The 24,528-nt window shown below is 40.8% G+C and overlaps 1 protein-coding gene across 1 annotated transcript in view; it reads right to left on the reverse strand.

The window, feature by feature from the left end:
* JAM2 (junctional adhesion molecule 2) overlaps positions 1–24,528 on the reverse strand; it is a 40,020-nt gene that overhangs the window by 5,809 nt on the left and 9,683 nt on the right. The window contains exons 2-5 of the mRNA XM_056327491.1: positions 8,977–9,042; positions 4,465–4,578; positions 3,097–3,249; positions 1,083–1,288 (exon numbers count right to left, since the gene is read on the reverse strand). Coding sequence (XP_056183466.1) covers positions 1,083–1,288; positions 3,097–3,249; positions 4,465–4,578; positions 8,977–9,042 — 539 coding nt within the window. The remainder of the gene's footprint in view (positions 1–1,082; positions 1,289–3,096; positions 3,250–4,464; positions 4,579–8,976; positions 9,043–24,528) is intronic.

Consider the following 24,528-nt stretch of genomic DNA (forward strand, 5'->3'; position numbering starts at 1 on the left):
AAAAAAAAAACACCAAACAATTTAAAAAAAATATCATTACTACAAAAAATATTTCCCACAGAAAATTTCTGGGTTTCCCTCTGCACCCAGAAATGGTACTTTCTCTCATCTTCCAATGGAGAAATGCTGAACTGCAGTATTTATCAAATACTATTACTGTAAAAATGAAAATAAGGAAGCAAGAGATGGACAGAGACTGACCTCATGAATTCCAGTGTTTCCAAATTTTTTTTTAATTATTAGACTTATTAACTTTTTTCCCTTTAATATAACCCATACTTTAAAACTAAGATTTTTCAGAAGTGATTAGTAATTTTGAGTAATCCACCTAATTTCCATGTGCGCTGAAAGATCCGCAGCACCTCAGAATGCTTAGTCACATTTCAGTTTCCACATTTGATCATGCACAAGAGTAGGGTGTTCCTAGAACAACTCTACTTCTGAAAAATCTCAGCTGACAATGCATTGTAAGTAGTATGTATCCTTTTTTTTAGAAGGATCAGCTAATGAGGGAGGAATGAAAAAGAGACAGCCAGTTCTGAGGGGGAAAAAACCCCAGAAAACAAACTACAACTAAACCAAAAAACCCACAAAACTCATTCACAGCCCTGACCCATTCCCACTGACTTCACAAGTACTGGACTGGAATGTGTAAATGTCACTGGATTGTACAGATTCTGGGCTTCCCTTAGTGCTGGATTCCCACTGAAATGTGTGAAGTTGCTATTTCAGTTTTAAGGTGCTGTCAAATATAACTTCTGTTGACATACTGAGGGAACATTCTCACCTGGCACAAGTTAGCCAACTGGCAAGGTGAAATTTGTCATGTATTGTCTAGATTCTGCTCATGTATCATTACTGCAGGCTTGCAACTCACCCAGTTTTCCTGTATCACTCAATGTCTCTAGCTCTGAGGCAGAAACCACCTTCTATGTTTGTTAGCACGTTTTTCAGCATGACATTGATCTCTGACAAAGACCTCGTGCATTTCTGGATTAAGATCCCTGTGCATCATTGTACTAAACAGTAAAATTTGGTCTTCATGATAAGCTAGTTACGACAGAGTTGGTTATTACACTTACCAGAGTGCCAGACTTCTTATTCATGGTGTAGGTTATGTTTGCTGCTCTAGCACTGCCTGTTCCTGTCTTTTCCAGTAAGGCAACACCATTCTTGTACCACTGGTACTCAGACGGAGGAGACCCCTCAGTCTCCTTACAGCTCAGTTGCACTACTGTTCCTGTCATTGCAGAGCTGGGTACCTCACACACCGGCGTAGTCGGAGCAACTGGACAATGAAATTGCACTTGTTACACAGTCTTATCAGTATTGTCTATATGGCAACAGTTTGACAGTCACTGGTGAGGAGGTGAGCACTTGTGTACATGCTTAGGAATTACCACGACTTAAATGAGGTGCTGGAGAAGGGGTTGAAGGCAGAGTCCTGCTACTGGGGAGCACAGTAAATTTGTGAGTTGCTAAAAATGGAAGAAAGAGGCTTGCTCCCAGCCTCCCTCATCACATGCTGTGTCATCCTGTCCCCAAGCTATACACTTCACTCAAGTCCAAAAGAGTTTTTTTTTCACTTTGTTTCTTGTATGGGGCCTCTTGCTCACTCACAGACAGAAGAGACAAAACTCAGGAAATCTGTAGTCCAGCAATTCCTCCCTTCTCTGCCCCATTATTTAAAAACAGAATTAACGAGAAGGAAAAATGTTTTCTTTGTATTAAAAGAAGTCAACTGGTTTTTTAAATATGATTGTCAGAAAGAATTACAAAGACTTGCCATCATCATAGCCATTGTATAAATCTCAGGTTGAGGACCAAAACCAATTGGCTACTAAATTTCAGTTTAAAGTAAAAACAAACATTCCCACACATGGATGCAGGAGAACTGATCGTTTCTTCTACCATGAACATGTCTTTTCTGATTTTTATTATGTGAAAAGGAACTTTTTCTTTTTTTTTTTTCCTGGCTAACTTGAAGCTAGGGAGAAGAAACTAAGGGTGAAGAGGCATGCACAGAACATTAAAAGCACAACTGATACCATAGAAAGTATTCATAGTTTTTTCCTGGCTGCTTTTAAAATAAAAAGCAAAATTAAAGAAACCCAAGTGAAATACTAATTCACATTAACTTTCAAAAAAGTTTGTGAGCAACACTCTCTCTCTCTCTCTCTCTCCTCCCCTCCCTCCCCCCCTTTGGGCTCTAAGATTTCAACTTCAAATTAAGAAGCTACATTTAAAAGAGGAAAGTTGAGAGAGTGGAAGGAAGAAGGAATTATTGGGGTTACCTCATTGTTGAAGCTAATCAGAAGTTCCTTAATTTATCATCCTTTATGAAGAACTTTGAAACTTTATTTATAATTGTAAAAGATTAATTATTTTTGTATAGAAGAATACAATATAGAAACTACAGACCCAAATATTTTCTTTTCTCCCTATACGGAGAAAAGAAGAAAACTACCAACCGCTACCACTCATCCACTGGGAAAAATACCAGGAACAATGTGCTCAGTAATCACTTTCCCCAACTGGGAAAGAAAACGAACAAAAATCCACAAAGAACAACCACAAGCCAACACCATCTCTCCTGTAAACAAAGTCCACAGATTGCTAGCTCACTGGCTGGCATTGCGCAGACACTGCAGCAGTTTCTCCTTCCAAAAAGAGAAGACAGTAGCATATTGGAATGAACTCCTGCTTAGGAATATTTGATAAGTGTTGACAGATGCTGACTTCCCAGTGCCAAACACCACAATCAGCTTACCCAGATTCTCAGCCACTGAGTGACTTCAATTTTAGTAGAAATGAAGTTTCACCATCACATAAATCAGCATACTTGCTAAGTTTTGAGAACTGAAACCCACATTTCTAACAGCAAACCCCTAGTTATGTACCTTTCTAATGTAAGTGTGCGTTTTTCAAAGATGTTCTCTGAAGTATGTTGTAGAATGTTCACATGCACATGTGTTTATAAACCCAGTCCAAAGAAGACCCAAAAACCCAGGAGCCACACACCATAAGGACAACCCCTTCAGCACCCCCTGCCATCATTCAATTTCTTTACAGAAGTCCAAGTAATAAACTTTGTACCCAATACTGTGAGAGTAATAGTAGCTTCTCCCAGGTGTTGCCCCTCTTCACTCTTTACACTGATTTCACAACGGTAGGTCCCAGAATCTTTTCTAGTCACATTTCTAATACGGATTCCTGTATTCAGCATCTCTGCTCGGCCTCGAAGATCACCTTTAAGGGAGAACAGACAGAGAGGTTTCTGCTCTTTGTTTACAGCAAATGTCTACATCTCATTGGCTTGTTCTGGAATTGTGTGTAATTTATGAACTATTGCTCATTTGTTCAGAGCTAGTTATCTATCATCAAGAAACAATATGTAAGCCCCCTCCCAAGACAGTAAGAACCTTCCACAACTATTCCATTTGGTCAAAAAAACCCCAAACACCCTCAGTTCCAAAAACCTACATCTGTCATACATTTTCTAGTTGGAAGATGGAATGCTTTTCTTCTCCAGATATTTCAAGAAAACACATATAGCAGTAGTCAGGTGACAAAAACCCCAACATTTTCCATTAGAGTCATTAGTAGTCACTTAGTTACCTTACAGAAAGAATTGTGAGTGAGACCACAGAAAAGTATTTGATTTAACTTGGCAAGAAAAACTTCATGGATTTAGCAAAGATATTGCCGACTTCTTACAATGAGTTTTTTTTCCATCCTCCAGCTTATTACAAAATTAAAGTTACATGCACACACAGAGCCATGAGTTCCAGTGCTTCTCTAAATTAAATATATGCAGACAAAACCAAGTTCATCAACAAGATCAGGACATCCTGCAAGCTCTAAAAATTAACAAAATCACTGTGATTTTACTTTATTTCTCAGCCTTTGTTTATTGTGTACAAGGTACCAGAGACCCATATTTGCTTCAACACATGGAGCTGAGGTAAGTCCTTTACAGAACATATAAACAGAAATTCCACTTCTGAAAAGAGTACAAATAATTTAAAATATACAGCTGAGTTTATATTTTATGTATATAAAAATTGCTGCATTATTCATATCTAAGCCTCCAGCTCTACAGGAGGCTTCAGAAACCTCTTTGTAAGACAGGAGGAGTGCAGAGCTTGCAGTAGTTTTGGGGAGTTAATGTCTGAATGTAATTCCATTTTTTAAAAAGGTCATGGAATGTGCAGTGCCATTTTTCCTAGTTTTGAGTTTTATTATATTTAATTTAATTAACAAGGTAACTAATCATTGATGATTTTATTAATATTTTTTTCCCCTAGGGAAGAATTCTTTTCTTCGAAAGGACAGGTATTCAGTATGGAGGGTCAAGACCATTCTCTTTCAATCATTTTCCTAATGTTATTCCCCAAGAAAAGGTCAATATCTATGTGAGGGAATGATGTGTTACACCATCAGTCTAAGTTTGTAGTACTGTACCTGTAAATTCACCATTGTAGTAGACAAATGAGACTCCTTGAGACTGGATTTTCTTCCATTCTATTCTTAAGCTCATCCCTTTTGAAAATTTGTGCTTGCAACTAAGAATAGCCTCTAGATTGGGGAGAGAGAAAAAAAAAAAAGAACAAAAAGGGGAAAATTAAAGATTTTAGCATTGTGTTTAGTACACGTTCAGGCTCCATAAAATTAATATCCGTCTTCAAAAGAACTTGAGCAGCCAGCAAGGGCCAGATCTACTTCTCAGAGTGATCCCATCAGACCTTCTCCAGATTTACACAAATACAAAGGGGAAACAGAAGCTAGTAATTTTCTCATACTTCAATGGCCTTTGGATCAAAATTCAGATGTTGGGGACTAGATATTTCCATGTTGGATGGGCACAGATTCTGTACTACTACCCTCATTGTAGGTTTAAACATTTTTGTCAGTGAGCAGACCACCATTAAAAAAGGACTCTGACCCCATTATCAACAATATTTTGTGAGTTACCATCCTGAATTCAGTATCAGCAGTTTAACTTTTTAAATGTATAGCAATGCAGGTGGAAAACAAACTAGTAAGTTGGTTAAATATTCTCCTAACCTATGTATTTAGTTACTGTTTCACATTGGTTATTGTAAGGGTGTGAAAGTGCTTCATTAAAGTTTCCCAAAGACCTTGTTGATGCAAACATGGTAACAAGCAAAAAGAACAGCAACAAACAAGAACACAGAGAAATAAAGATGACAGACAAGGACTAACAGAGATAATGACGAAGTTTATCAGTCTCCAGACAAACTGATGGGACTGTGGTGTAGGCAACTAGAGCGAGTGTGGGTCTCTGCATCAGTGGTTGGAGGGGCCACAGACATTGGGAGTGTGTGTTGGTGGGTCTCAAAGCACACGTGCCTGGAGTGCTAGCTATCGGGGCAGAGAGGAGTGGCTTGGGTAAATTCAGGGCCCACAGCTGGGGTCACACTGGGGTGTAGGCACCCCTGCACTTGTGGTTCTGGCTTTTGGATATGGGAGTGTGCAGTGCGTGCGCAGTGTTTGTATCTTCCCTAAACCTGGTGTGCCTGGAGGTGTGTTTGTAATTCACTGGCAGACCTCAAGCTGGGGAAGCTAGTAAGTAGGGCAGGTGCAGCGGATGGGCAGAGGGGCTGTGCTGGTACTCAGAGGATCCATGAACGTGCAGGTGCTTGTTAATCTAGAGAGTGTTTTGTGAGGGCTTTCACCACCAGCCAGAGAGGAGGAAGAAGGGTCAGCTGTCCATACTTCAACTGTTGTTGAAGGCAGTGACTTGTCTGTGGCAGTCTGTATAGCTGGCAGCATCACGAGTGTGTGTATGTGCAGGTGTGCACACACACATGCATCCCTGGGACACACATGCAGCCTTGTTCCTGGTTGAATCTGCAAATGGGAAAGCAGCAGCTGTGTCCGTTGGCCTGGGACAAAGATCCTTACAACTCCAGAAGCATTGGCCTGGGTCAAAGACCCCTACATCTCCCGAAGCATTGGGCTGGGCTCCAGTGGCTGGGTAGGACAAACACCCAGGCTCCCAGGGCTGCTGGCAACAGAGACTGCTCATAACAACCCTTGGCAATCACCTCTTATTTTTCTTGAGTTCTCAAGAAAAGAAGGTTCATACAATTGTTCACCTTTCTGTCTGTCCACTCTAGTTTCCCTGACTAGGGCATCATCAACCAAATTTCACAAAGGCTGAGATTTCAAGAGTTGCAGATTATTGCTAAAGTTGCCATAACTGGGTAGGAAACAAAGCAAAATTAGTGCTCCCAGTGAGGAACAAGCCATACTGGGAGCTTAACTGTTCTTTTTCACTCCCTCACAGCAGGGCATCAGCAGATGCTATCAGTAATATATTGCTTGAATCATAGTAATTGTGGTCTATGGTCAAGCCTGTAGTTATTATGGGGCAACTAAAGAGGGCAAGAAGACACAACAAACCATATAGCTGAGTTGCTGGGACAAACTCAGTGCTTCAGCAGTTCCATTCTCTGTTGAAAAGCATACTGGAAAAAAAAATATATAGCCCAGCCCCTCCCCACCCCCCCCCCCCCCACCCCATAAATAACTCTTAAGTCAAGATATTAATAAGAATTGTTGGGAGACAACATCAGAGGAAAGAATCCAACCACACATCTGACTGGCTCCAAATCTATTAATAAAGCAGAAATTTAGTATTTCCCAGAAACTTCTGTAAAAGAAACAAATACAATATTGATCTTGCCACCTTTAGGCTGCTTGTCTTCCAACACAGGCCAAGTGTCAAGGATCAAAAGCCTTTATAGTTTTGGCAGTACCTACCTAGCTTTCAGGATACAAACATCCACTGCTCAAACGTACAGCCAATCTGCATTAACTGGCACCCTTGTTTCCAGTCTCAGCAAACAAGGCTGAAGGGCAATTAAGAGCTACCAACAGATCTACCCACTCACCCTTTAGAATCTGATTTCACAGGTCTCTTCTGTAAAGAAACAAAAAGCTTCCAAGGGACCAGACTGGTAGCCTTGGTGATTTCTCATAGGGGAAAAAATGTCCAGGCTTGAAAGAAAAATTGAGGCAGGAGGGCATTCTTTGCCAGAAACATGTTACACATGCGCTGGCCGCTTCGAAAAACATGCTGTGCACTCAGGAAGCCTGAGGTTCCTGACTTCAGGTTGAGTGGATGGGTGGAGGCTTCCTGAATCTTAAGATTTGTTAAGGTTTCCTTTCCAGTTTGTTTTTGTATCCCTCTAACAAAGAAAAACCATCATTCAAGCTCAGCTTGCTTTTGCTACTGACCTTGTGACAGTTGGCTGGTCTCATGAGCTAGTCTATATTAGTTGACATAAAGACAGCTCAGCTGAACAAGTCACCTCTGTCTTGAAAGAGCCACCCCTTTCTTGCATGTCACATTTTTTCATTTCAGAAAAAGCTAGCACCGATGGCCTCCCACTAAACTTACTTGAAGAAAGGGAACGGAATAGAAGAAAGAGAGTGCATGCCGAACAGAGACAACATAATAAAACCCTAATTAGTTATAGTCCCCCTCTCCTGTTTTTTCCCATACTAATGGAGTCAGCAAGAGGTGTTTTCCAGAACAGGTCTACCTGACTTGCATTAAAGTAGGTCCACAGGATGCTGTGCATCAGCACAGGCTCTCCCAGGCCTGGAAAAGCCTTCTGGGATCTTGGAGAGGTATGGACGGTGCTTAATTTCGATTTACATCTGGTCTAGAGGCTATCATTTGGTTATAGTATCATAGAATATCTCAGGTTGGAAGGGACCCACAAGGATTGTTGAGTCCAACTCCCTGCTCCTTGCAGAACAAACTAAAGCTAAACCACATGACTAAAATTGACATCCAGATGCTCCTTGAACTCTTACAGGGTTAGTGCTGGGACCACTTCCCTGGGGAGCCTGTTCCAGTGACCAATCACCCTCCTTTACTTTACACAGGAGAAAAGAAAAGAGCATTTCAGACCTGCTGTATTCAGGTGAATAGCTACACCTATCAGCCCCTGCCATTCCCTTAGTGCTGCTACACAAAAAGGAGTCGGCATGGGATTGGAGCTATGCTTAACTGACCTCACTGTACCATACAAATAACAAAGAAACAAAATGCAAGCCATAGATCACATAAAAAGACAGAACCTAATGAAGCTTTAATATTACCTGAAGAGCTTCTCTCTCTTCTTGCCTGTCCCAAGCTCTAAATCTATTTTTCTTTACCCAAAGTGACAAGAATACTTGACAGGTGCCCAGCTTTAGAGACCTCAGAAATATTTGATTACCTCAAACTGATGAATAAAGCCTAAAGCTCAGCAAACAGTTCTTTCAATTCCCAAATTCTCATCTCCCGCCACTCCAACCAAATGCAACAAACAAACCGACCAACCTCACATAACCCACAAACCTCACATACACACTACTAGGATCCGTTTCTCATCTACCCAGCAAAAATCAGGTTTCCCTCCCTGCCTCCTTAACTTCTCTAGCACATTATTGGAAGTAATTTGTCATTTTACATATCACATATACATATATAGATACGTAAATAGCCATTATAATTACTGAAAATGAAAAATAGCCATTAAATTATAGTTACTGACAATTAGCTGACTTATAGTTGTTCTCTCTCTAGTCACTCACTTCTCTGTCTTGTAAGATAATTAATGCTTCTCCTTTCTAGCAATTACTATCATTTTAGGTGGAGGGAAACCAGGCACAAGTTGCAGAGTGAGCTACCAGGACTGACAAACAAGTCATAAAATCACAGAATAGGTGAGGTTGAAAAAGACCTCTGGGGAGCGTCAAGTCCAATCGCACACCCACACCAAGTAAGAGAAAATGGGGACAAGCCCAAAGCTGCACAAAAGTAAAGGGAGACAGAAGGAACAGGACCCCTCAGGAAAGAGGGAGACAATCTTAACAGCTGCACAGCGTCTGTATACATAGTTTGCACATATGATGTATATATTAAAAATAATCACAGCAATGCCCATACTGTACCCTTAAACTCCTCTGCTTTTACGTTTTTGTTATCCGTTTCAATGGAAATTCCAGACACTTTACGATCTGCAAGGGAACAGGAAAAAAAAAAAAGATGATTCATCAATAAACACTTGTAATATCATACGTGCTTCAGCAGCTACAAGCGATATTTCTAAGACCTCCTTAGGCTGGACAGGTTAGATATTGTCCACTAGAGAGAGCACGGGACTAAGAGCTAGACCAGGGCTGGCCATGTGGGTGGCCTTGAACAATTAATCTTTTCCTCTCCATGCCCTGGCACCTGTAAAAAATAGTCAAATTTCTCTTTTACAACAACATGATAATATTTACATGTAAGAAGTTCTATATAAACAGTAGGAGTTGTTTTATACTGGGGTAACATCTCAGTTTGTTTCTAATTGAGGAGACTTGTATTAATACACACGCGTTATTTTCCATTGTATTCTTATTACAAAGCATGAATGTTTATTGAAGAATACCATGTACAGCTTTTACAGGGTAAAAAAAAAACGTGTGCAGTTATTGGCAATTACCACAAATTCTTGTTGAAATGAGAAGGAAAACATTAGTCAACGTTTCTGTAGTTCTATATCAGAAATAACAGACCACATACCCCTATACATTCTTGGATATCTCTTGCATCAGGAATACTGAAATTCCAGACAGATAACTGAAATAACCACTAGCCCTACATCAACACCCCCCCAACTACCTCCTCCCACACTGGATCTTACTATACATCCCCTCTTAAGAGATGGTCTCCTCCCAGGAAAGGACTCCACTCACTTCCCTCGTGATTCAGAATGACTCCTGCAAGGCCCAAGAGTCAGTCACAGTTACTCAGATTACTCCTTCACAGGCTACAAATCTACCAAGTGCTTAAGAATAGATAAATACAGTTTTTTACATAGGTTTACATTAACTTCCCCCCACCCCAGCCCGCACCCCCCCCCAAAAAAAAATAAAAAAAATAAAAGCATTTCATGTTCCTGTGGGTTTAGGATCAGTTTTGAAGATGGCATGGACACTCCTAATGCAGCCTGTTTCCTCCATTCATATCAGCCAACTGAACAGTTGCTACAGAGGGTGTAAACAAGAACTGAGCCCCTCTCCCCACTGATATTTAGAAACAGGGCTTGTTTAAAACATAATGTTCTTTTGACTTATAGAAACTAGTCTTGCTTTACTCCTTTTAGTCTAATCTTGCTATTTATCTCCCTCATGCACGCAGATCTCCTTTATTCATCCCCAAACAATTAATTTCCCTTTCCCCTGCCTAATAGGGGAAAAGTTGCATGTAACCTAGAGGTGGATATCCAGTCTTGATCTGAAAACAGTAACAGATCAATAATCTTTTGCTTCTGTTTTCTTATAAGAGGTGATTACTTCTATTGAAGCGTGTGCCTCATTTCTCACTTGAGTTAGTCCATTTGGGCTTTCAGCTATAGGTTCACACAGCTCTGAGTTAGCATGCTGTTTTCTTTGTATGACGGTACCATCATAGAATAGTTTGGGTTGGAAGGGATCTTTAAAGGTCATCTAGTCCAGCTTCCACCCCTGCAACGTGCAGGAACATCTTCAGCTAGATCAGGTTGCTCAGAGCCCCATCCAACCTGACTTTGAGAGTTTCCAGGGATGGGGCATCTACCACCCCTCTGGGCAACCTGTTCCAGTGTCTCACCACGCTCACTGTAAAAGATTTTTCCTTATATCTAGTCTACATCTACCCTCTTTTAGTTTAAAAGTGTTACCCCTTGTCCTATCACAACAGGCCCTAGTAAAAAGTTTGTCCATCTTTCTTATAAGCTCCTTTTAAGTACTGAAAGGCTGCAATAAGGTCTCCCTGGAGCCTTCTCTTCTCCAGGCTGAATAACCCCAACTCTCTCAGCTTTCTTCATAGGAAGAAATAATTTTTGTGGCACTCCTCTGGATCCACTCCAACAGGTCTATGTCTTTCCTGTACTGAGGACTCCAGAGCTGAACACAGTACTCCAGATGGGGTCTCACAAGAGCAAGAGTAGAAGGGGAGAAACATTTCCCTCAACCTGCTGGACATGCTTCTTTTGATGCCACCCAGGACACGGTTGGCTTTCTGGGCTGCAAGCTCACATTGTCAGCTCATATCCAGCTTTTCATTTGACAGTACCCTGAAGTCATTCTCCACAAGGCTGCTCTTAATGCCTTCACTCCCCAGCCTGTATTAATACTAGGGGTTGCCCAAACCCAGGTGTATGACCTTGAGTTTAGCCTTGTTGAACTTCATGAGGTTCACCTGGGCCCACTTCTCAAGCTTGTCCAGGTCCCTCTGGACAGCATCCCTCAGGTGTGTCAACCGCACTGCTCAGCTTGGTGTCATCTGCAAACTTGCTGAGGGTGCACTCAATCCCACTGTCTACATGTCAGTGATGAAGATATTAACCAGCACTGGTACAATATACCATTGTACACAATCATGGTTTTCTTTTCAATTAAAGGTCATTCCTTATTGTTCAAGCCTGGCATTACAGAGGGAATTCTCCATCCAAACCATTCCTATGGGCCTTTCCCTCCATAATTTTCTAGGGTTTTTTTTTCAGCATCCTTTAAAAATACAGGTGGCAGTTCTATGTGTATCTACATTGCCTCTGTGGGTCATATAGCAGCAGTCAGAATAGGTATTTGACTCCATGGCACTGTAATAAAAGTTAATTTACTCATTCACTGTATCCTGTGGTGGTAACTTGACCTCGCCCAGCTGCCAGACACCCACCCAGCTGCTCTCTTACTTCCCCTCCTCAACATGATGGGCAAGAAAATAAAATCAAAAAGCTCATAGGTCAAGAAAAAGACAGGGAGATCACTTAATAACCACCACAGGCAAAACAGACTCAACTTAGGGAAAATTAATCAAATTTATTGTCAATAAAAACTGAGTAAGTGCAGGGGCTGTGGGGAAATGAGGGTCGTGGTCGGTTCATAACAGCTTCTCTCAGTCAGTCCTTCCACACTGGAGCAGGGGAAAAGTGTGCGGAGGGTCCTCTCCATGGGCTGCAGGCACAGTCAGGAGCCTGCTCCAATGTGGATCCTCCATGTGCTTCAGCTGCCTTCAAAGCATATCCACTTGCACTGGTGTGGGATGCTCCTCCACCGGCCGCAGCGTGGATGTTTGCTCCACCATGCTCTCTTCAGGGGCTGCAGGGCAATACCAGCTCCCCAGTGGATCCTGTCCGTCTCCCCTCGGGGCCGGCCAGGCTGTTCCTGACCCGCTCCCCCTCAGCGCCGGCAGCGCTGCCCTCCCTCACGCAGGTTTCCCCACGGCCATGGCGGCCATGGCGGCTGCGGGGCCCGGCCGTGCCTGCGCTGGGGCCGTTGGAGCCGGCTGGAACCGACTGGAACCGGCTGTGCCCGGCACGGGGCAGCCCAGGCCGCTCCCCACAGAGGCCGTCCCCAGCCCCTGACAGACCCTCCGCACCCATGCCCCTACACCTGTGTTACTCTTCATAGTTGCTGCTTTCCAGATATCTCACCATCCCTTCCCCCCTTCCAAATACACGTTGAACACTTCTTGTTTTTAAGAGAATACAGCTTCACACCTGGCAACAAAATGAGTTTTCAGATGTGTGCATTACCAAAAGATCCAAATCTGTGTGCAACTATCTGGTCCTTAATATGTTTTAAGTTCATAATCACCTTTGTGTTACCCCAAAATAGGTACAGCACAAGTTTATAATACAAAAATAAGAAGTGAAGAAGAGAATTCCAGCAATGCCATTAATGTACCCTTAGAATACTGAAATAGCAAAAAATATTTGCATTACAAATAGTGCTTGGAAATTTTTTCTACTTCATCAAGAAAGGAAACTTTCATGTTGGACTTTAAAAAAAAAAAAAAAAAAAAAGGCCTAGCACATCCCCTGTTGAAACCAGAGGAGGGAACCAGTTACCCAGCACCTCCTAAAGTAACCGTTACTCCTGCACACCCACACAGACCCCATCTCTTTGGTTTTGTCCAAGCTTAGTCTAGTATAAAGCCTGAAGTCATTAAGTAATTCTCCTTTTAACCTATGAAGCCCTATTTAGATTTATAGTAAGAAAATTAGCTTTTGACTTTTACCCAAACCATGTTGTTTCTAGAATACACACACCACCACCCATATCCTATATGCCAATAGATAACAAATCATGTTTATCTGTTGAAATAACATCTTCCTTCATGTGTTCATGATGGGGAGGAGCATTTTGTTCTGAGGCTCTGACAGCACTTAACAGCACTCTAACACTTAGGTAGGAAGCATTTGTAGGACATCAGTGTGTGGGTAAAGCAGTTTATAAGCTATTGGCACATCAGCCTTCTCTGTCTGGACACAAAACAGCTTAAATACAAGCAGTTTACCACTGCATTACATTCACAGTTTCATGAACCTGGAAATTTCTCTCTTCCACTTTAACACAGATATCACACAGCTCACCATCACAGTCTAAGTATTCATAACCTAGAAGCCACAATAAGAAAGCATGTTTTTTTACTTCTGGGGCAGGATCACTGTGCTTACTTCTCACTAAGGAAGTAATCATTAAATTACGTTGTATACTTTGTATTGGGAGCTTACAATTGCACAAACTCTCCATATTTCCTCTTGTATCAAGGGATTTATAGAATACCTGAAGATCTCATTATGCAATGCCATAAGTACAAGATATGTCAGAAAAAAGAAAAAAGTTCGACATACACACAAGCTACACAGACACATGAACCTCTTCAAGAAGCAGTAGTCAGAACAGTAACTTAAGGTGGTGCAGAGACAGTTGACTGAAAACCACTATATATTCTGACCAAGCATAAAGACAGGAGAGCTCTTTAAAGCTAGAGCATCTCTGCCTTAAAATACCTTTTTAGAAATGCCTCTGCCAATTATTCATAATCCAAGATTTAAGCTTTGGCTTTCAATTCACCATATAAAGAGCAACAGTGAAAAGATGACATATTACTGTGCCAGTAAACTTTTTGTTCAAACATTTCTATACAGACTGAAAAAAAACCAACAACCAACCCACTCTACTGCTACGTGTCAGTAACTTCATTTATTTAGAAGCAAGCACCAAAAATACACATTTTCCATTTGATAATCACTCATACAGCTGTCAACTGATACTACTAGCTGGAGGAATCATTAGGGAAAAGTGTTATTAGTCAAACCAAATAAAAGGAAACAGTGTGCCTGAAGGAAATTACATGAGAACAGAATCAAAACAAAGTTATAAGTACAAGAGAAAAAAGCAGTCTCATGGTATTTGTTTTGCCAAGTTCTAAATAGCAGGTGGTCTAGAGCAAGGCTTAACAAAGGATTTCAGAGGATACTGTAAGTTTAGGAAGTCCAGTGTCCCAAGAATAAAGAGATAACAAAGCCAGTTCTCTTACTGGGATCCCTGAAAGAGAATAGGAAAGCAGACATCTGTTTAGTGTAGCATCCTTCAGACATGCGACCACCTCAGGATAAGCCATCAGCAACATACTTAGATGCGGATGTAGACTTCTCAGCTATGTAACTACCTATCATGAGGTACTCAATACCTAGAGTTTTGCCACAGTCAAATAATGTAAACACATCTGTTTTGGCTCTCCTGTTGCCATATTTTTTCCTAAGAGAAGCAATCCATAGATTACGTAGTCCATAAATGGGGAAGGGGGAGGAGAAGCTATCCACATTTGGAAAAAAATAGTTGTGAATCACCTAAAAAAACCCCCAAACCCTAAATCCTGTTCTTCTTGGTAGACTGCAATGTCCTGCCCACCTCATACCACACACTACCAACTCTGCTCGCGGTGGCATTGACAAGCTAGACTACATTAACTCTGACAGTTAACAACAGGCAGCCAGGGCTCAGACCCACCGCTCTTCCCAGCCACATTGCTGTCAGCAGTCAGTGTTTAAGTAGCCTTCATCTCCATCAGTTCAGCTTGGTGGATTCTAACCTCCAGCAAACGTGCTGGAGAGAGATCAGGAGTATTCACACCCTCTGCAGCAGTCTTCTGTGTTGGCTGATGTCCTTAACCGATTGCCCAAACTGGCAATTTAAGCACCAAAAAAGCCTGAAATAACTGGAGTAAACCCAGCTTCATTAAGTAAACATAACAAATATGGCATTAAAACTTCAGATTTTGGACAAAGGCTAGAAGAAATTATCCCACATCATGGGGGAGAAAAAGGAAAAAGAAGCTCAGCTTCACTCTTTCAGTTATGTTAAGTAACAAAATTTCCTCAGTCTTAAAGAATAGTAATAGAACAGTGTTTACTTTGGGCAGAGTTTATCCAGTTCACAAAAAAGCAACCCTGCATATCTTAAGCCACAGAAAACAAACAAGGGAGAAGTCTGAAGGGGAAGTGAGTCTGCAGGGTGGGAATAATAAGGCCATCCAAGCACAAATATGGAGAGCAAGTCTGTAATTTAGTAGGCAAGGTGTGACTGCATAAAGGATGATAACCTAAGACAGAAGGCACATTTTCTGGCTGACCAGCTAAAGGAATCTAAAACACAAAAGCAACATAAAGAGCTTCTCAGCCACCCCTTCGCTTATGTGGTACCTGTTAGCGGCACTTCTGTCATGTTTTGGAAATTGCTAAACTTAAAACACAGCAAGTTTTACTCATTCAGACCCTGGAGCTGGTGCAACTCTGAGATCTGGTGGTAACACATAGAGCTCTGAGTAGCTTAACACGCTGTGAAATAAGTGGCAGTATTCTCAACATTCTTACTGGCTAATTGGGACATAGACCTTGCAGATGTTTTTAATCAAGGAAGAAAACCTAGGGATCCTACAGTACTTACACACGTGCTATCAGAAGAAAATGCTTTTAAAAAGGAAGTTAGGTTTTTAGTCCTTACAACTATAAGGAAAACTGTTCCTTGATGCAAGCAGATGCAGTGCTGGTTTCCTGGCACCACAAAGTTGTTCCAGTGTATCTGTGCCAGCTGTGTTTCAAGCATCAGGAAACAAATATGGCTAGTTATTTTCACTCCTTAGGCAGTAGTAGAAATACAGAATTTTGGTTTTGACTCTCAGGTATACAGTAGAACAAGCAGGCTTTTAAATACTCTGAAGGTTCAAAGAACAGGGGGGTGCAGGGAATAAAAGCTCACCGGCAGAGTGACACAGCTTGACTTCTATGCTGTATGCAGTACCTTTTCCATAAGGAGATTTATTAATACCTTCATGACTAAAACTTGTAATGAACTGCAATTTGTGTGCATAGATACCTGCTTGCTTTCACTCCCCTCCTTTTATACGAGCCCTTTCCTAACTGCTGAAATTTTTTTTATTCAGGGAGAAACAGTCTAGGTTTTTGGAACAAGGGGAGCAGCGAAGAAAAAGCCTAAATCCAGTGTTTGGTTTGGCTTCTCTTTTGGAAGAGCAGCTATTACAAACTTAAAATTCCATCTCTACAGCAGAGTATGACACACACAAATTTGACCTTCCCCCAACCCCCAGCAAAACCAAAATAATTTCACCAAAACCCAAAGGCATTTTCCCCCATTCCAGGCTCAGAGCTATGCATAATGGAGTAATCCTCCACTCTCTCTGTACTCCTGAGCAGAGCTATACATTTCAAGCTGATAACACGGCCAGCATTCAGAGGTTAGATATGTAACACACACATTGTCTTGCTGGGAAGTCAAGAGATATGTTCTTTTTTTTTTTTTATTAAAATAAGATATCTCAAGTTAAGAGCAAAAGTTGTCAATTTTTTTACCAAAAAAATATTAAAAATTATCTATAGATACCCAAGTAAGACAAAGCAGGCAAGTTTTAAGGTATCCTGCCTGCAGAACCTCAATTGCAACAAAACAAGGTGTCACCCTAACGTGTTATTTAGGGTGGTTCCTCCAAATAGAAAAACCTGACAAGCAGCACATTTCAGAGGAAAAAAAAAAACAAACACAAAAAATCCCCACCCAAACCTTATGCTGAAGTGACAAATTTAAATGGCCAAGCTGCTCAAGTTCAAAAAGTTTTTCTCTACTGCAACATGATGTTGCACCACCCCAAAACTGAAGGTGTTTGAAGTTATAATATCTATATTGGACATACTATTTTAAATCGCATGCCTGTAAACACGGTTCTAGGACTCCAGCCAAATTCTTTCTGTACAGAGTGGACACACAAGCCACACTGTTTGTTCGACTGATACTCTCTCTAGTTACCACCTGTCCCTCCCTCTTCTTGTATTCACACAAGATGAGCTAACTCAGCTTCAGAAGAGCAAATCCCTGGCTACCCACTCCCAATAGTTCATTAACTGCTTGTAACATCTCATTTCTGCTGGAATCCACAGGTACAGCATCGCTTCAGCAGCGAACGGCTCTGTTCCTTGCCCATGTTGCCCTGCCACCAAGCTGCTCTTTTGCTTCGGGGGTGAGGGGAGCATACATTGATGTATACAGTCAATTGTTAAAAATGCCAATCAGATCAAAGTTCAACTTTGACCCCAACTCGCACACCCCACCCCCCCAAAAAAAAAAACCAAACAGATGAATTTAAAACCAGTGTTGTGTTTGGAATTTATCAAATGTTATCAAATGCTAGGCTGATCCTAAATAGAGACTTATTCCCAGCTTTCCAAAGTGAAGTGGAAAACAGTCTTTTGGGTTTGGTAGATTTTCTTACATAGATATTCCAGTCATTCAGATTCTGTCCTTTTACTAGAGGATAAAGCATCTGCCTTATATTTTCTTATGAAAATGCCATAAAGCTTTAAGTTTTCTGTGATTTTTTTGTTGAACTAAAGACTACCGCAAAAAAGGCAAGAAAAAAAGACTTCTGTGCAGCTTTGATGCTGTGTACAAGACATTATGTTTACTTTGAGTCAGGAAGAATGTTCTGCACCTGAAAGTCTGTACATAGAAGAACAGGCCACCCCCCTCCTCATTCTCCATTTACATAGCTTTCAAAAGCTTTGATTAAACTTTAAATAAGTTTAAATGCTTATAAAGAGGCATCGCTTCCTTCTCTCACAAAAATCAGTGCATTCTCCCAACAGCTCTTTCTGTTAGAAAGCCACCGCACTCTTCAGCAAGTGGGCAAAACCTTTGCAGCACTGTTTTCCCGCCCTTCTCCCCTCTAAAAAAAGGCAGCTAGGAATTTGAATACAGCTGGAAAGTGAACAACAGCTGTGTGTGGTTTTATGACTTTATATATCCAGACACCTAGAGCCCAATACAAAAAAGCCGTATTTAATTTAGATGCAGCATAAGCACAATCCTTCACACTCATCTGTTACAGAAAGAAGGTTTTTATCAGCTTCAGTAACTTTGCCTTCGTAATGGAAATCACATGAGAAATAGAATGCAGAACTGCATTTCCATCCAGTCTGGAGTTATTTAAACAGGGGAAGAGAAGCTTTGCCAGAAAGTGACTAACAGCAGGATTTCTACCTGTATTAACAGCTGGCATTGGATGATCTGAGGAGCTCTCAGTCTCACAGGGGAAAGAAGTTCTTTTGTTAAAATGCCTCAATGATAGAGCAGACTAGCAAAGAGGTTTTCCTTTATAATGCCTGCCTAAGAATGAGTTAATCCTTGGGTTTGTGTGTACTGTTTAGTGCTATTTGGAAGCCTAGCACACCAGCTGATGGTGCCTTTGTTCTTAACTTTCAAGTAAAGGGAAAAAAATTATCTTGGAAGTAAAAGTAAGAAGAGACTGAAGTTTTCCAAGCCAATTATCTGAAGTTATCAGTGGTAGTCCTAAGAGTTTGAGATCATGTTAATGATTCATTTCAAGCAGAGCCCCAAGGACAGTTGGCCCTGGAAACACAAAACTGGAATTGCTTGTAGAGAAAGTAGGGAATCAAAATCAAGTGGCATGGGGCAAGAAAGGAAGAGAATTATTTAGGTCAGCCTTTCTGAAGAAACTGAACACCAAAGCACAACAATTTCAGATAAACCGAACAGCCTCCTAAGTGCTTTCAGCAGTCCCAGCACTGAAAGATGGTGTGGGAAATTCTGGGGAAAGATAAATGTATAATTAATTTCTATATAATTATTAATAAAAATGTAAAATTCAATTCCCTTCAATGTGTTTGGATTTTTTTGCCTCCTCTTTCTCTAGTCACACAGAAGAGAGGAACAGTTTGAATTTACAGCTTGCAAAAGTTTCAAAGTAGCATGGAGTTTACTTCAACAGAGACACAATCCCAAAAGCATATGCTATTAACCAAATAAATATTTATAGCTTGCACTTTCACAAGACTCAAAACTCTGCTACTCTTCTTGTCTCCATGGCAATTCAAAGGGAGCTTCGGAAAACGGGGGATGGGGTTTTAAACTAGTCAGGCTCTCACAAAAAAAGCCTATTTTCCAGCCCTCTCCCAGTCCTGCTCAGTATTGGTTTCCCTGGCAACTCATCGGCGGCTCAAAGCCAGCTTGTAAATGCAGCGCAAGCCTATAGCTCTTCAGCTGTTGCTTACTTGAAGATGCTTCGGGATGCTGACAACTTGTGTCTAGCACCACCATGTTTCAAAAGAGCATGAGACAAGGCTATAGGATTAGAAGCCCCTTGCCACTACTGTCCTGCCCACCTCATAACACACACTAGAGCAGTGACCTGAAGAACAAAGATTCCCAGTTGCATTAGTATGTGTAACAACTCAGCAAAACACTTGCCTGCGCAAATACCTAGAGAAATTGTTGTAGAATTATTATTTAAAAAACAAAGGTAGGTACCCAGTGCAAATTAGCATATTCCTCTGAAGTCAATAGTACTAGGCTGGTTTACATCAACTGTAAAATCGGCCCTGAAACACAAGAGAGTTGGTAAATAGAGGAAACAAATGACAGCCCTTGCACCCAAACCCACACAACCATTCTGGCCCACAATTCGAGATCAAGACCTCTGAAATCTCCTACAATTTTTAAGTAACTTTTTCTGGAATTGCCAGCAAAAGTAATTTGAAAAGGATAAGTACTTTCAACAAGTCATATCATGTATATAACTGTACATACATTACTTATCTAAAAAAGCCTGGAAACAAATTTAGTTTACTTTCCAACTGTATGCCAACCAGCATTAGTTACAATTCCAGTAAACACTATGTGAAACTGGAATCCCTGGTCATTCAGAACCGGTTAAGTCCTTCAAGCTCCCTCACTATATGATCATGTTTTCTGGATGCTAAGAACATCAAGATCCTACAATTTTAATATCATTGCAAGTAAAATACATTGCTGTAGTGAAGAAGTGTCTCTTCCCATAGTTAGTCTTATTTGTTTAAGCTGGAACCAAATTTCCTGTGCATCCTCAGTCCCTTCTCAAGTTTGTAGCGATTTTTCTCTATCCCTTTTTTGATTAATTTAAGCATTTCTACTAATCGCTCTCACTGCAGAGGATAAGTGCATGTAATCATGTATTAAGTTCTGCTTTCTAAAGGTATAGAAGTAGCTACCTAACCAGAACTGTGCATTACAAACAGATGCTAAATAGCAGGTAGGATAGCTAATTTGACCAAATATGCCCAAATGTTTAATTTTCAGGAAAGTATAATAATCTAAGCCAAGCTGGCATTATCACCTTATGACCCCCACTGAAGGCGACGATACATCTGAAATACATTCATTAAAAAACCCAAACAACTCTCTGAAGCAAATATTGACCTAGAATATATTTTTATACTAATATACAGTGAATGTAAGAATAACTCCTTGTGGTCAGTTTTTAAAAAGGCCTTTATGCAGGTTTTCTCCCATTCAATTTTTGCTGATATCAGGATACACCGTGACTTCATTTTAGCTAGCGTGTCCATTAAAAAAGTCAGTGTCTTTCCAAAAACAGTAGGATGTTTTTTAAATACAAATACTAAGTAAGAGCCTTGTGCAATGCTTTGTAAATCTAGAATTCCTGAGGAGATGTTTCCTACAAACTAGGGTGGGAGTGGTGTTTTCACTTGAGCAAATTTCCCTCAAATCATGAATTTTAGGACTGAGTCCTATTAGCAATACACAGACACAGCACTGAACTTAGCTTTTTAACTTTTTTCCTCCAGACTACAGTCCAGATTCTTTGTTCATATGAGCTGGGAACATGATGACCACTTCCCTCCTGGCCAAAACAGTTTGGTGAACCCTTCCTAATAATCCAAATGCAACTGCCAAATTAGCTCATCCCATTATCACTCACACATGATCTCTTACACTGCCAAGTCTGGTCAATAGTCTCTTCCTGCCAGAAGCCGCTAACAGTCACATTTGATGACTATTACTTTCAATCAATAGCATCATTTACAGTATGAATGCATATCTTTAGCCTTAATTCTACAGGCCTTTAATTTAGTTCTTTAATATCAAATTTTATAGGGGCACCCTCCAGCACATTTGAACAGACTGAAGCCACTCCTTTAATTCAATTAAGGCTGGTACATATCAAGAGGAGCTAGAACAAACAGAAGATGTTTTGCATGCTTAAAGGAGAAGGGTGATTAGAAGAAATCCTCCGGAAGGTAGAGCTAGGAACAATAGGTCACAGTATAACAGCTGCCAAGTTTTCATTAAAGGGGATGAAGAGGGTAAAAAAAAAAAAAACAAAACCACAACAAACCCAACACTACAGTCTTCATCACATTAAAAGATACACAAACAACACAACATATGGGTATCCAGATCAGAAAACATTAGAACAACACTGGAAAGTTACACGGGAAACAGGAATAAAGATAAGAGTAACTCCATGCTTTGTTTGTTTATTTTTAAAACAAGCATAACTGTTAACTTGCTGATCATCACAGCTTCTCAACAGAAGTGATGTTAGGAGCCACATCCTCAAGAACATCTGGGTAAGGTTGGCTGATGAAACACTGCTGCTTTGCGTCAGAAGCAGGGAGTGCTCAGTACGTGAGCTAACATTCACAACCCACTGGTTTGCTGCTTCATGTAATAGGATTTGATCATCTTGTCTGCAGGTACTTAAACTAAGAAATTACCAGCTGTTTCACTCTCACAAAAATGAAACAAAGATGTCAGCAATTCTGTAATGCTGTAAAACCACAACAAAAAATAATCCAAGAAAATGATTTCTGTAGAAGGCAAATAATCTTGTCAGAATTAAATAGTCAATCTAGACACAGTTCAGAGACAGAAATGATATCAGCAACATGTAAGGTAAGGCTGGGAATTTTTTTAATTATTTTTTAGAATAAACCACATGTGATTAAGGATTCAGCCCCCAGGTTGCTACCTTCTCAAGTGCAACTTAGCCCTTAAGAGTCTGGTGGTTAATATGGCTGCATCTAGACTACTCTACAGCATGTATAAAATATCATTGAAAACCACATGTTATATTTAAGAATACTTTTTAGACTCAATAGATCAACACATTTAATGAAACCATGACTTCCAGATAGGCATATATATTGCTTTAAACTACTGTTTTGCCTGCTTCTGCCCATATTCCCTTTATAACCAACTGTTCATAAGATACTGATGCTCTAGATCAGGGCTCCTCAAACTTTTTAACCATGGGACCGGCGTGCGCATGAAGTGGCAGGCCGTCATCTGCGGCTGCTTGGTTCCCCCCCCCAACCCCCGGCGGGGGTGTGTGTGTGTCTGTAAATACCGGGGGCCGGATTGAGGACCCTGGGGGGCCATATCTGGCCCACGGGCCGTAGTTTGAGGACCCCTGATCTAGAAATTTGTGTGACACTATTATTGCTTAAACTGAAATTTCCTTTGGAAGTATGACTAAATAATACCACTTTGAAGGTGCTTGTGCTCCTTCAACTCTGGTCAACTAAATTTCAGTTTCAGGATTTCTTTCGAAGAAAGATGACTGAAGAAAAGGCCAAGGTCTATGCTGGCAAACAGATTATACAGGCAGAAACACATCAGCATAAGCAGTGCGATCACATGGAACCCAAACACAAAATAAGGTCTTCAGAGTTTAGCTCTAAATTCACAGAACAATAAATTTTAGTAAGAAGAGGATTTGGGCACATCTACGTATTTATTCCCACTGTTGTTGCAGGGCTAAGCTTCTTCCAGTGAGCCTGGATGGTAGAGAGCTAGCTAGCATCAGCTGAGCTATGAGTGGTCGAGAAATAAAGAAAGGGAACAAGATGGCTTGTTGTATAGTACATTGCTACCAGCATTTCTCTTCTAGAAGTGGAACTCATCACCAACTAAAGTGGAAGTTCAACAGTTCTGCTGAAAGCACCTTTGTAAAGTAAGCCCATAAGCTTTTATGGTTTATTTTACAAGTGCCAGGTATTGCTTTAGGGCAGATAAGGAACAGGTTCCTTACAAGAAAAAATTAATGTGTCTTCCACAGGAAAGAGTATCCACCACAGCGCTTACAGATATGGAACTCTGCATAGCAACATCTACATCTATCTTCTGCTTAAACAGTATGATTTCTTAACTAAGCCACACTTAGCCATAGAAGCTTCCTTGGATACTATCTGTCCATACAGCACACATTTTCCATCCCAAGGCAAAGGCAGCTAAAAAACATGGACTCGCTACCCTTCATTTGACAACTGACAATCTAATCAGATTTCATACCACATTTTTACATACATGATTTCAGCAGGGCTCCATGAATTTATAATGGGTTCAACTGCAGCATATGGGTGCAGGATTGCAGCGCTAACAGCAACATGACACAATAGATAATTTTTCTAGTTTTCAGATGAGTAGTCCCACCCCAAAACTGAAGGTGTTTGAAGTTATAATATCTATATTGGACATACTATTTTAAATCGCATGCCTGTAAACACAGTTCTAGGACTCCAGCCAAATTCTTTCTGTACAGAGTGGACACACAAGCCACACTGTTTGTTCGACTGATACTCTCTCTAGTTACCACCTGTCCCTCCCTCTTCTTGTATTCACACAAGATGAGCTAACTCAGCTTCAGAAGAGCAAATCCCTGGCTACCCACTCCCAATAGTTCATTAACTGCTTGTAACATCTCATTTCTGCTGGAATCCACAGGTACAGCATCGCTTCAGCAGCAAACGGCTCTGTTCCTTGCCCATGTTGCCCTGCCACCAAGCTGCTCTTTTGCTTCGGGGGTGAGGGGAGCATACATTGATGTATACAGTCAATTGTTAAAAATGCCAATCAGATCAAAGTTCAACTTTGACCCCAACTCGCACACCCCACCCCCCCCCCCCCAAAAAAAACCCAAACAGATGAATTTAAAACCAGTGTTGTGTTTGGAATTTATCAAATGTTATCAAATGCTAGGCTGATCCTAAATAGAGACTTATTCCCAGCTTTCCAAAGTGAAGTGGAAAACAGTCTTTTGGGTTTGGTAGATTTTCTTACATAGATATTCCAGTCATTCAGATTCTGTCCTTTTACTAGAGGATAAAGCATCTGCCTTATATTTTCTTATGAAAATGCCATAAAGCTTTAAGTTTTCTGTGATTTTTTTGTTGAACTAAAGACTACCTCAAAAAAGGTAAGAAAAAAAGACTTCTGTGCAGCTTTGATGCTGTGTAGAAGACGTTATGTTTACTTTGAGTCAGGAAGAATGTTCTGCACCTGAAAGTCTGTACATAGAAGAACAGGCCACCCCCCTCC

This window comes from Falco biarmicus, chromosome 2, assembly GCF_023638135.1.
Source record: "Falco biarmicus isolate bFalBia1 chromosome 2, bFalBia1.pri, whole genome shotgun sequence".
Lineage (NCBI taxonomy): Eukaryota > Metazoa > Chordata > Aves > Falconiformes > Falconidae > Falco > Falco biarmicus.